Here is a 12,496-nt window from a genome sequence, read left to right on the forward strand (position 1 = left end):
CGGAGTTGTTGCTTTGGTTGCTGTCGCTGTTGTTGCAAGTTTCATTTTCACTTAATTGCGGCTGCTGCGACTCGGGTGTGGCATGCCACCAAAAAGGGTGCCAGTCAATGTTAGCTTCGCCGATCTCGCCCGATCACTTTTGTAAGCTGCAGCTCAGCTGTTTGCCACGCCCATTTTGGCCAAGCGGAATGTGCGTCCGTTCGTCATATTCGCAATTTATGCCAGATTATGAAATGTTGTTAACAAAAATTTCCTGTTTTGCTTTAAAATTTATTGTGGTTGGTTACGCACTTTGTCGGTCGCTCGGCCAACATTAATTAATATGGATTTATATACATATGTATGCATATGCTGTATATGAAATAACTGTAGGCCAAATAAGCTACCTGTTACCTGTTGCCAATACATTCCGCTGTGCAGAAAAAAATATGTGACGAATTTTATGCGAAATGGTTGCATCAATTTTTTGTTGTTTTAGCAAACTTAAAAAAAAAAGTTTAGCACACATTTATTCTCATCGATTTCTTTATCTCTTCTAAAACTGATATGAGTTACTTTTTCTTGCTTTTTCCCCCACGCACTTTTCCATTAATTTAATGCACATTAAGCCAATCCCCTGCACATAATACAAATTACTTATCAAATGAACCAAAATTCCTGAAATGCTCCCTAAAAATTTTAACAAATTCCACAACTTGCTGTGCAACATGTTCGATTGCTTCCGACCATCCAACATCAAACATAAATGAACAAATTTCCATGCACAACAACAAATATATGAACCTGCGAACATCATAATGTTGTTGTATGTGGAATGCGTATTAACGCGCCATCAAACACGTTCCACTAGCAGTGCCAGTTTGAGTTTAACAGCGCCAATGCGAGCATAACATGCATAGTTAACTTTTTGTGAGAACTGTTACGTTCAGTGCGCGCTCAACTCTACGAGAGGAAACACCTGCGTTGTGTTGCAACGTGAAATAAAAAATTAAAAAGTAACAAAATAATCCGAATAAGCCACTAAACACAAACAAAAACTAAACCATTCGAAACTAATTGCTGGAAATTTGATAAGAAATACTTAATAATCTAACTAAAAATGTGAATTGTGCGCCTGCGCTCGAACCCAAAGTTAATAAATTGCTCAACTCGCGCTGCATTGAGCCCGCATTTGAAATACGTTTGTTTGATCGATTTTGAATTGAATGAAAGAATTTCTTGTATAGGCATTTCGAGGCATTCCGAACATTGCCATAGTGAAACGGGTCAGAAAGTAATGCAACAGAAGGAAACGAAATTCTAAAAAAAAAAAATAAAAATAAATTGAAAATTAAATTGACAAACGAACATTTAATTTTGTTCTATTAAACCTTATACAACTGTCATCTATTTACATTTATATAGCTTGACTATATAAAATCGTACAATAAGATACAGTGAATCCTGCTTAACGAACTTTTATTTTCGACCGCGCTGGAAATCGCTTCGTTGAAACATTTGCCAAGCCATTAAAACTTTAATTTCTGTTTATATATCTATATGTATGTATTTGTGTTCATTTTATTTTCATTAAGTGAGAAAGTGGAAAAAACAAATTTCCATTTAATTGAAACAATTGCTCTTAAACTCGAAAGCAAATAGACTGTCAGCCGCAAAGAAACAAACGCGCGCTGCATTCCAAGTAGAGCAAAGCATTAACAACAACAACAACAAGAATAATAATAAAAAGAAGCTGTTATAGATACACGGCTACAGATAGTTACAAAAAAAAGATACAGCGATACCTGTCCGTAGGCCCAACCCTCTCTAGCAAGTGCAGTCGTAAATGCCTAAGACGGCTGCTGCATAATTATATTCATCTCTGATTTTTGTGTCTTGTGCGAGTGTGCATATGTGTGTGTGTGTTTATAACGCCTCGAGCAACAACTAGCCAACTAGCAACAGCAACAACAACTGCCACAGAATGTATCTCATACAGGTGAGAGACTCTTATAACTATGTACATATGCAACTAAGTTACTTGATATGCAAACAGATGCCATAGATCACCAAAAATGCTTTTACTTAACAAGCAAACAAAAACAATAGGTGAAACAACAACAAAAGCAATAGCTTTAGCATAATGTACAGAGATCTACTTATCAAACACTTTGAATACCCTAGAATGTGTCATAAAGGCTTATGCGTTTAGTCAAGCTGCTTGAGACAGTTGAGATTAATTAATTGTTAGAAATGCATTTAAAGGGACTGTTTCTTTATTCAAAATAACAAAATAAAATAAATAAAATAAAAAGTGAATATAATATTCGATATATATTTTTAAAACAATTCAAATAAATATGATGTATTCAATGTATGGATTTATTTAATAATAAAATTGGATATACATATATATATATATACATCTGTTTATATGTATATCATTAAAGGGCATACAAACTTCGCCTTCTTTATATAAAAATTTTCTTTTCTTTCTTCTTAATTGCTCGCCTACTGTGATTTTTGTCTGTTTCTGTTTGTCTTTTTGTATGTTTTATTCCCACTTTGCTGTGCGTGCTGCAGTTCCATATTTAAACATCAAGTAATTTGTTTAATTTGTTGTTAATTTATCTTCCCGCTTGACTGAAGCATGTATATATACATACTATATTTATATGTATGTCTGTGTGTAACTGATAATGAAGTAGTTTAGTCGGCTCGACAGTTGTGCTAATGAACTTTAAACTTGAAATTAAGTCAAACTAGATTAGAGTTAAGTGGGTTGCTGCAAAGAGAGGAAATTTTGAAGTTGAAATGATTTTTGTATTGATAACAATTTTAATATATTTATATATGTATTTTTATTTATATTAAAAAAGCTTAGAAGATTTTCTAAGAAAGAGCATTTGTTAAGAAATTTTTCTAGATTTTACTGTTGACTTCTCTGCTTTACATAATACTCTAAATAAATTTTATTAATTTCAATCCCCATTTGACTAAGTAGTCTTTCTTTTCAGTAGCAATTTATTTATATTTATTTATTTGCACAATATACTCAAAAACACCAAAATCAAATTAAAAGAAACTAAATTTCCATCATGTCCAATCAAGACAGTGTTCAGGATGCTGAGAGTCTGGTTCAAGTGATCTATGGCATGGCCGAGTTGCTCAACGCCGGCCTCAATAAGGATGCGATCAGGGCGAGCATTGAGCTACTGGACGCCGGCATGGATCCGCTGACCTTGGCCAACAAAATTAAAATGCTGAAAAGCGATGCGAACAAGCAGAAGCAACCAGAACAACAACAGCGGCAGCAGAAACACTGAAGTACCACTTAATAATTTTGGTTTCTTACTCTAAACGAATCTCAATTAAAACTCTATTTGTATCTGGGTTTTTATTTATTGTTGATTTCGAGCTTTTGCAATGGGCCATTACTAATTTGCGTGAATTATTATTATTATTATAAATTTAGTGAATTGAGAATTGATAATGAAGGTGCAGTTATTTACGATTTGACGAATTAGGGGTCGTTTCGGTTGTCGTTATCTGGAAAGATGTGCAAGTTCTTCTGATTCTTTACAATAGTCAGGATACCAGTCATAATGATGATCAGCTGCAGCAGTTTAGCCTGGTAAAATGTCTGTGGAGGGTGGGAAAGAGGAATTGATTGATCAAATTAGTATTGGTATAGATATTAGTATTAGTTTATGAGTATTAGTATTATGATTGTTATTGTTATTAAGATAGCAATTATTATTATCATTGCTATTATTGATAGCATTGGTGATATCATTGACTTCATTGATATCATTGGTATAGTCATTGTTATTATCATCATTGCGATCTTTGGTCATCATTGGTATTATTATTATCATGATTATCATTGATATTACTGTCTATTATTGCTATACTCATGGTGGAGTTGTCATCATTATAATAATTATTATCATAATTCATTATGCCTATCGTAATTAATTACCTGTCTAATGTAGATAGGCAACGGTATGTGCGCCCTATGCGAGTGATAATCGAGTCCTCTATATATCCAATATCCCGGCCAGGCACCCATGCTGGCCAACAGAAAGGGTGATGCGGCATTTAGCACCTGCTCGAACTGTGGCGTTTGGACCACACGCTGTATATTCTCACCGAGATTGGGAAATCGTTTCATTTTCTGGTCATTTTCGTCAGACTTTTGCGGAACTCCATAAACACGCGACACTGTCCAATTCTTCATACGCTCAATGAAGCTCGTGATGCCCATTATTACAACAAAAAATTTGAAAAGGTTGACTTGAAATTGTTTCGTTTTTTGAAATATAAAGCAACAAAGATTAACTTGATCTCTGTCTTTCACACTCTCTCTCTCTCTTTCTCTATTTTCCTATCGGCCTCTCTCCTTCTCCCTCTTCCCCTCTCTGTCCAAATGACATGCTCCATTTCGTCAGAGCCTGCTGTTTCAATGCTTTCCTCTTTTATTTCTTGCGCGAGTTGTAGGACACCTCATGCACGTCCAGTGGCTCCGTTCCACCCTGTGTCGTGGTGGCCATAATCAAGCCGAGGCTCAAAATGGCCACCTGCATGAGTTTGGCATGCTGGAAGGTCTGCAATGGGAATAGAGGTTAGATTTAAGGGTCTGTGTAGGGTATATCTATATCTGCATCCCATACCCTTTGTATGTACATGCCAATTCTTTCGCTTCCCCGCCTCGACTGCCAGTGGAAGCCGCGCCACATCCAATAGGTGGGCCAGGCAATGAAGCTGACGCCCAGATAGGGCAGCATCTGCTGCAGCTTATTGCCAAAGCCGGGCGGCGTATTCCGATTGATGAAGTCCACGAATTCCATCTCATAATTGATTGGTGCTGGCTCGGCCACCAGAGATCTGGCCAAGTCACGTTTCGCCGGCAGATTTGCAGTTGTTACCTCATAGACATTCGTTCTGACGTTTCGCGTGTCTGCCGCGCCCTTGGGTATGATGCGTGGCTTCGTGTCCTGCGGTTGCTGTTTCCCCTTCTGTTCCGGATCCTGATCCTGTTCCTGGTCCTGCTGATGCTGCTGCTGCATCAGATCTAGCACATCTTTCCGTTTCAGCTCCTCCTCGATTGCCTCCGCCGTGAGACGGCCACCGGTCGTATCAGCTGCATAGCTCCTTGTGAATAAACGACCCAACGTTTCCCGTATCGTGTCCATCTGAGCTGAGATATACTTTAATTAATTTGATTTGATTTACTTGTTTTTGGTTTGTTAGCCTAACCGAAAGAGAGAAAATGTATTCTTGAGCTTGAAAATGACTCAAAATTCAAATTAATTGTCAGATTTTGATATTTGTTGTTCGTTGACTTTCTTCAAAGCAACTGTTAGCCACAGTTCTATTCGCTTTCTCTCTCTCTTCCTACTTCTCTTGGCATTGATCACAATAGAACTTTCCCAAAAATTGTATTCAGCAACTTTTGAACGTGTCGCATTTGGTTATTTTTTACATAAATTATCAGGTATTATCTGGTATATAATGGTGCGGCTTTTTAATGAGTTTTAAGCCTAATGCTCTCTCCATCTCTCTTTCTTTCTATGTGTAAGTGAGAGCGTGCATATTGGTTGCCTGTTCTTTATATATTATAAATTCATGTATATTTTAGATATATAACAGGTTCATCTTATCTATGCGAGGTGTGCTCCAAAAGTATTGCAAATTTGGCTTAAGGGAGGCAAATGTGTAGTAAATCGAAAATTTTAAATACAAGTTACAAGTTAATGATATATGAAATATAGGAAAGGTAAGCCTTCGAAGAAATGACTAATAAGCCAGGTCTTTGAACTCTTCCGTTTGTGCTGCAAATGCTGGCTAATTGCTTTCATAGTCTCTTTCTACACTGAAACCCATGCAGCATATATATCGGCTATATGATATACCAAGAAATAATATACTAAATTTCCATAGAAATTCAGTTATTTTTCTTTCACTTGTCCCAACCTGAACGAGCATTATGCAGTCGATTGGACGCATTCTTAGCTTTTATCTCCCAATACAATGCGGGCAGGTAAATGGCTTTTTGAACGCCCTCAGCATTTGGCTGCTTGGCTGGCCCGAATAGAATGTTGTGCTAAGCTACTGTAAGCATAACAAGAGGCTCGATTAGTGTGTGGCTTAATGTGCATTGTTAACAGAAGTTGATTGTGGCCAGCCTGCTGCATGCTGCATGCTGCAACTGCAACTGCAACTGCAACAACCACAAAGTGGGTCAGTTTTCGCAGGCTGCACAATTATAAAGCGCATACCACAACTAACGCTGTGTTGGCCAAGAGCTCTGTAGACCAAGTGGCTCGAGTTGGCTCATTGTCTTGTTCGCTTGGACGCAGCCTCTAACGGCCAGTGAGCCGACTCGACTTGGCCAGCAGCAGGTGTCTTTGTTTCGTTTTTGGTAAGGTTTCGGTGTCGAAAATGTGGCTTACCTTCAGCATTCAGCTATGATGCTCGAGCCGCAACGGTTACACCGTACGGTGTTCTATGCCAGGAAGCAGCCGCTAGCTAGCGCAGCGCTGCCTTTGTCTAAACTAGTTTTTTCTCTTTTTGTTTTTACTTTGTTTGTGTATGTTTTGTAAGATTCTTAATGATTAATGCATTTAATCAAACTCACAAACAAAAATTCCACTGCTGAAGAATGCCAAGAACAATTTAACGGTAGTTAGTCTGCATTCTGTACACAATGCACACATAATTGGGTGAAAATATTGTCTTAGAAGAGCTATCAATAGCTATCAATTGAATGGAAGCCATGGAAATTTGATTAAAGGAAAAATTATTATATATTAAATATTACAAAAATTAGGTTAAATTAATTAATTTTAGAATGTTTGTATCTTAAATAATGTTAAAGCAAAGAATTTCTGTATATCATATTTTTTTTTTTTTACGAAATTTAAGTTTATAATTTATTAAATTTTTCCCCTTCATTTTTCTTGGTCTAACTTCGATTGTGCTGCAATTTTCTATTTTGCCAACTATTTTCGATGCCTACACAAAAAAAAAAAAAAAAAAAAAAAAGAATTCTATTTATCTTTGTGTAGGCCCTTTAACTGTTAGGGGCCAATCCAATTAACCCAGTTTCCAGTTTCCCAATTGTGACTTGGCAAAAAATCGCCGTTCAACCGGCGTTTAAAAGTCATGTCCAAATACATGTTTTGAGCATAAAAATCAAAGCAAGCGAAATTTCTTTCGCCAACGCCAAATTGTCAAAGACAATTTGTGAGAGATTTGGCCAAATTGAATGTGGGCCGGCGAAAATCAATTGAAACTTGTAATATTTCTCAACCTGTTCAATGGGTAGACAGCATTATGACAGTTTTGGTTAACTGCAAACTGGAATTTTGACAGCTATTAGTTAATTGTGATTTGCTGCTTGTCCACAAGAGCCAAACACTTCAGGTGTCAAGTGCTGGGTGAATACGTGTGAAGAGCATAACTGACTGCGTAATACTCGTGCTGAAAGAAGTCAGAGTACAGTTGGAGTACAACACTAGCTTATATTCCAGTAATTCTATGCTATCTATCTATCCTTCGTCTTTATTATTCAGTCTAGCTATTAAGGTTTGTTTAGAGTTTTCTCTGATTTATCAGTTCAACATTAGAAATATGAAACAAGACTACAATCGAGTACATATTAGGAGATCCATATCTCCTTTTAAAGCCAATATGCTCTCTTTAATATTCATTGCAACTGTATAAACAATTATTGAAAATTATTGCTCAATTATAATTATGCTTAAATGATGATCACAACAGAATGATTCATAGTTTATATGAAAAAATCTCTATTGAATAGTGTGGAAGTTTCTTTTAATTTCCTGTAAGATTACGATATATATATATGTACATATATATAATCCACATATTCATATAACAAATTATCGGCTAGTTTGCAACTTTAGATGACTTTGCCTGACTCCATTTGCTCTGTTTATAAATCCGTATTATTTGATATTTGAATCGTGTGCTCTGGCCGCTGTCTTGACTTTGCTTATTCTTGAAAACCTGCTTACGTTTTGTTTTCTTAGCTGTCTGCTGCATACGAAACCGCATCGGCTTTATGGCTTATACAAACACATTGTCTCACATTGGCCATATCAGAGGCGAATGCTAATCTCAGCTAACCGATCGCAGCCCGCATACCAAACCAAACCACACGGCTTCGAATCGGAGCAATATTTACTCAATTTTGTGTGAGACAATAACATTGCTCGGATTTCGAAAGCAAAAAGAATTTAAGAAGATGCCACAGCAAACGAACTATAAACAATACAGCAGACGAAAATACAAAAAACAAAAATAATAATATAATGCGATGCTATGACACATTGACAAATGATCTGCGGTCAGAATAACTAGCGATAAGGTACGCTCCGATACATCAAATGGCATCAGTTGACAGTCTGTCCCAATGGGAGACCAGGCAAGCCCCAAATTATTTGTTGCTTGATATACACCCTGCATATGATGTAGGTGACTAAAAAAGGGTATATAGATATATAAATTTGTTTGATGTGAACTGAAATAAGTCATGAAAGAACTGCAATATCTCTCTCTCGCTCTCTCATTTTAGGCTCCTCTATTTGACACGGTTAATCTCTTTTCCTCTTTCTTTGTATCTTCACTATAGCTCTATCTTTGTCTGTCTCTGCACCTCTCTCATTTGAAGAACTTCTCTCTAGAGAAAGCCCTATCTCTAATTCCTTCTCTATATCTCTCTCTGTTCATGCCTACTTATCCTTCTTCATATCTCTCTCTCCCTTTCTCTCTCTTTCACTTTCTCTTTCTCTCTCTCGCTCTCTCTCTCTCTCTCTCTCTATCTGTAACTCACTCTGTCTCTCTTTAAAAAATACCTAAATGTAGAGTACTCCTAGTCCGTCATTTGAGTCAGTTCAAGTTCATATTTCAATAACTTGCCTTTTAGCAATTGTCAGTGAGCCTTGATCTTATCCGTTATATCTGTATTGGGTCAACAACTTCCCAGACGTAAGGCAAACCATGGCAGATCTAATGAAAAAAAATGGAAATTGATATTGTTATTGATATGGATGTGCTCCATATTTCCACTCGGCTGATCCTCAATGCGCGACACGTTCAATCTTTTGCATTTCACTGAGTTTTCTGTGGTTTGGTTTTTGGTTTGGGCTCGGCTGGCATTAGTTGTTATTTTATAACGTAGTTAAGAGCGAGCAACGAGTCATACAACTCATCTGATTGATGCTCAGTGCAGTAGTAATTGGCTCAGGTAACAAGCGTAAGCCATTGGAATTTCTTTGAGCCTGGGCAAGGCATTCAATGCCTGGGCGTGGCCTCAATAAAAATACGCATATTTATGTGTGTGTGTGTGTGTGTGTGTGTGTGTATCATTTTAATTACCTTTAAGTCCTTTATGTGAATCACGGCAGCGGCACACGCAACACATGAACTCCAAAACACAAGAGAATCGAATGTCTTTGAACTGCTGGCAACAACAAAAAACACAAAAACACACCTCAAGCAATTGACTACCTGACGGCCAACAGGGTTTTCTAATTCCTTGAACGAAATTTATTTATGACTAGTTCTGCTCTTTTTTCATATGCTTGCTTACGAAACGAAATGGAGTATATAGGTTTTGTGTGTTGGATTTTTTATTAGACAATTATAGCATTTACCTCATCAAATTCTATTACGTTTTTAGTAAACTCTAGTTAAATTAGACTTTTAGTCAAATGGGTAACACTCCAAATTTCTCAATATATAAACAAGTATTATACAGTCGCTAACACCCGTTTGCTTTACGTTCTCAGACACTCTTACCTGTTGTGGATCCTCTATTCAGGTTGTTAGCATTTTGTTCTTTTCGAAAAATTTTCCACTAAAAACTTGCCCAATCTCCAATCCCATTAATTGCTTAAATGCATTTCTTTTGTTGCTGTTGTTGCAGCATCATATGATTTATCATTTGACACTCACATTTCATGGCTTATCAATAAAAAGATGTTTGAATATATTTCAAGTTCAGTGTCACTGAGGCGTGGCAAATGCAGGCGTGACTGTCTTAACAGGCTTTTCACCCTCCCTCGCTCTCTCTCTCTATCTCTCTCTCTCTACTGGTACCCAAAATTTAAATGAAGCAAATATCTCGCCTTCATTAATTAAATTTACTATAGCTCACCCAGTACACTTTAAGCGCATTCGTTAGCGGAACTCAATGAAATATCACGTAGCGAATGTAATTCGATAAGTCTCAATCGGAAACTTGTTTCTTGATCAACTTGGCGCGGCTTTTGAGGCCAGACGCTTGAGGTCTGCGCTTGACAGTTTAGACATGAAAAAAAAAAAAAAAAATCAAGCTTCGCAAGGTTTCATATGGTTAAGGTTTACATATTATTTTAACTAATTGAAATGAGCAAAAGTGTAGCTTGAAATAAAAACATAGCTGAATGAAATTTTAAATACTTTTTTAAGCAAATTTGTTGTGCATTTTATTCTGCAATTCTGCAGAGTATGCAATATGCCTGTATTACTTTTTTAGTGGCATTTCATATTTGTTATATGCTCAAATTACGGAAGTAATCTGACATTCTTATGCGGACTTTGAGAACGAACAAATTACCTTATGAGTTTTAGTGAATGCAAATGGTCAGCTTAAAAGTATTTTGTATTTAATTTGCGTGCGTATTTTTTTTTTTTTTTTCGAAGAATTCTTTATGAAGTCGTAAATATGTGATGCTTTTTTCCAAAGGTATCCCCATTATATGTATATACTTTTTGGGAGTCGTCGTCTTTATCTCTTTAAAAGTATCGTCAGTTAATGAACCTTCTTAGTTTCTGGAAGAGGAATTTCGAGAAATTGATTAGCTGTGGCATCATTAGGGTCTTTCATTTTGCTCAAAAATATGATCTTGGAATAGTCAAAAGTTTAATATATATCTCTAACCAGCTCTGTCTACTATAATATAATAAATTATGTTTCGAATCTGCATAATCTTAGTTTAGTTACCCAACTGGCAATATCAAATCCATCTACAAAGCTTCCGGCAGCCTTTTCCCTTTCAACTTGAAAGCTTAACTTCAATCATGTTGAGTACTGTTTGACAGCGTATTTGCTATTTGTTAATACCTATGGATGAATGTCTCCTTCTCTCTTTCTCTCTCTCTTTCTGCCTCTCCTTAACTCTTGTTTTTCATTTATCTAATGAACATAATCGTTTCGCTATGAACCTAGCCTAACATGTCCATCGAGCTATCATATGGCTATTATTGGTATTTTTCGTTTCGATTGCTGCATTATTAAGAAAAAAAAAAAATAATAATAATAATAAAAAAAATAAGAAAAAAAATTATTAGGCTCCACCATAATTGCCGCACGTGTTTCTCCAATAAAATATAAAAAAAAGCCGCCAACTATCTGATGTGGGTTCCCATGCAACATTCAACATGACATTGATGAAATGGACTTTTTATGGCCAGACACGAACAACTAATGTTTTCTTGTCCACTCGTTCATTAAATGGGCAAAGGGGTATATTGGTTTTTGAGTAATGGCCGGCAGTCTAAATGCATTGAGCTATAGTTGGGGAGTATTATGGTATACATGTATATATATATATATGAATATACTTATTCTGGTGAAATCTATCCAGCTGTCTAGCTTGAGATATAGTATTAAAATTTATTCATTATTTATTAAATGCTAATTGAAATCAATAAATTGAATATTTTTGTTTTCAGTATGAGCGAGTATATCATAGCCGTTGCGGCTCACCTCTAATGATTTTACATGTTTATTTTATTTCACTTTTGTGGCAATCTATAATGTTTATTGTGTAATTGTTGCTTTTAGAGAAAACATTTCGAATCACCTTGTGAAATATTGTATAGGTTCGGTTGTGTTTACACAATAAATATTTAGTGCTAAAAAAATGTATATTTACCATGGCAAATTTAACGACAAATACATATAATTCCTTCTACAAGAAACTTCTAAGACTATATAACCCCTAACAACTATTTATTCTGTCCGAGTTCTTAAAGCTTATCACAGAAATCATGTTCTTTACAGACAAAAAAAAAAAAAAAACTTGAGTCAAAACTTATGTTAATCAAAGTCTATATGTATACTTTTTATTGCTTTATAAAACATCTTGTAAGATCTACACGCAAACTGGATCAAATTTTTCCGTTGCTTTGTTCATAATGAAATTGATTACGTGATGCTGCTAAAGCAAAAGTCTCATAAAAAGCAAAAGCAAAAGCTGAAATAAGCAATGTAATGTATAATCGACAAATAAAATATTTGTTGTTACAGTAGAAACACGCTATAGCCAACCCAAAATTGAGCTGTACACGCAATAAACACAAATTGGAATTATCTTTTCTACACACTTTTTGAGTAAATTATTTGTCTTGTTTTGTTATTGAGTCACGTACTCATTGTATTTCTTCATAGGCATTGTTCACTGTGTGCACTGTGCACTGTGCTCTGAATTGTTTTTTATAGCAG

General features: G+C 35.9%; 3 protein-coding genes across 5 annotated transcripts in view; 1 reads left to right on the top strand and 2 right to left on the bottom strand.

The window, feature by feature from the left end:
- Svil (Supervillin) overlaps positions 1-12,496 on the top strand; it is a 127,631-nt gene that overhangs the window by 12,444 nt on the left and 102,691 nt on the right. Inside the window, exon 1 of one of the 3 annotated variants that reach the window (XM_089468545.1) lies at positions 568-1,978. The exons of the other annotated variants lie outside the window; for them this stretch is intronic. Within the exon in view, the coding sequence (XP_089324671.1) occupies positions 1,964-1,978 (15 nt within the window). The 5' untranslated portion in view covers positions 568-1,963. Of the gene's footprint in view, positions 1-567; positions 1,979-12,496 lie in introns of those variants that run through there. 3 annotated transcript variants of the gene reach the window in all.
- On the bottom strand, positions 3,362-4,248 carry LOC108612957 (uncharacterized). Its single transcript, XM_018006080.2, has 2 exons — positions 3,962-4,248; positions 3,362-3,622 (listed from the first exon to the last, which is right to left on the bottom strand). The coding sequence occupies exons 1-2, from the start codon at positions 4,244-4,246 to the stop codon at positions 3,503-3,505; spliced, it is 405 nt and encodes a 134-aa protein (XP_017861569.1). The 5' UTR covers positions 4,247-4,248; the 3' UTR covers positions 3,362-3,502.
- Positions 4,272-5,386, bottom strand: LOC108612956 (uncharacterized). The gene is made up of 3 exons (XM_089468586.1): positions 5,239-5,386; positions 4,653-5,179; positions 4,272-4,586 (listed from the first exon to the last, which is right to left on the bottom strand). Exons 2-3 carry the CDS (start codon positions 5,172-5,174, stop codon positions 4,458-4,460), a joined length of 651 nt encoding a protein of 216 aa, XP_089324712.1. The 5' UTR covers positions 5,175-5,179; positions 5,239-5,386; the 3' UTR covers positions 4,272-4,457.

Source organism: Drosophila arizonae, chromosome 4 (assembly GCF_054131065.1).
Source record: "Drosophila arizonae isolate 15081-1271.41 chromosome 4, UAZ_ARI_1.0, whole genome shotgun sequence".
In the NCBI taxonomy this organism is placed as follows: Eukaryota; Metazoa; Arthropoda; class Insecta; order Diptera; family Drosophilidae; genus Drosophila; species Drosophila arizonae.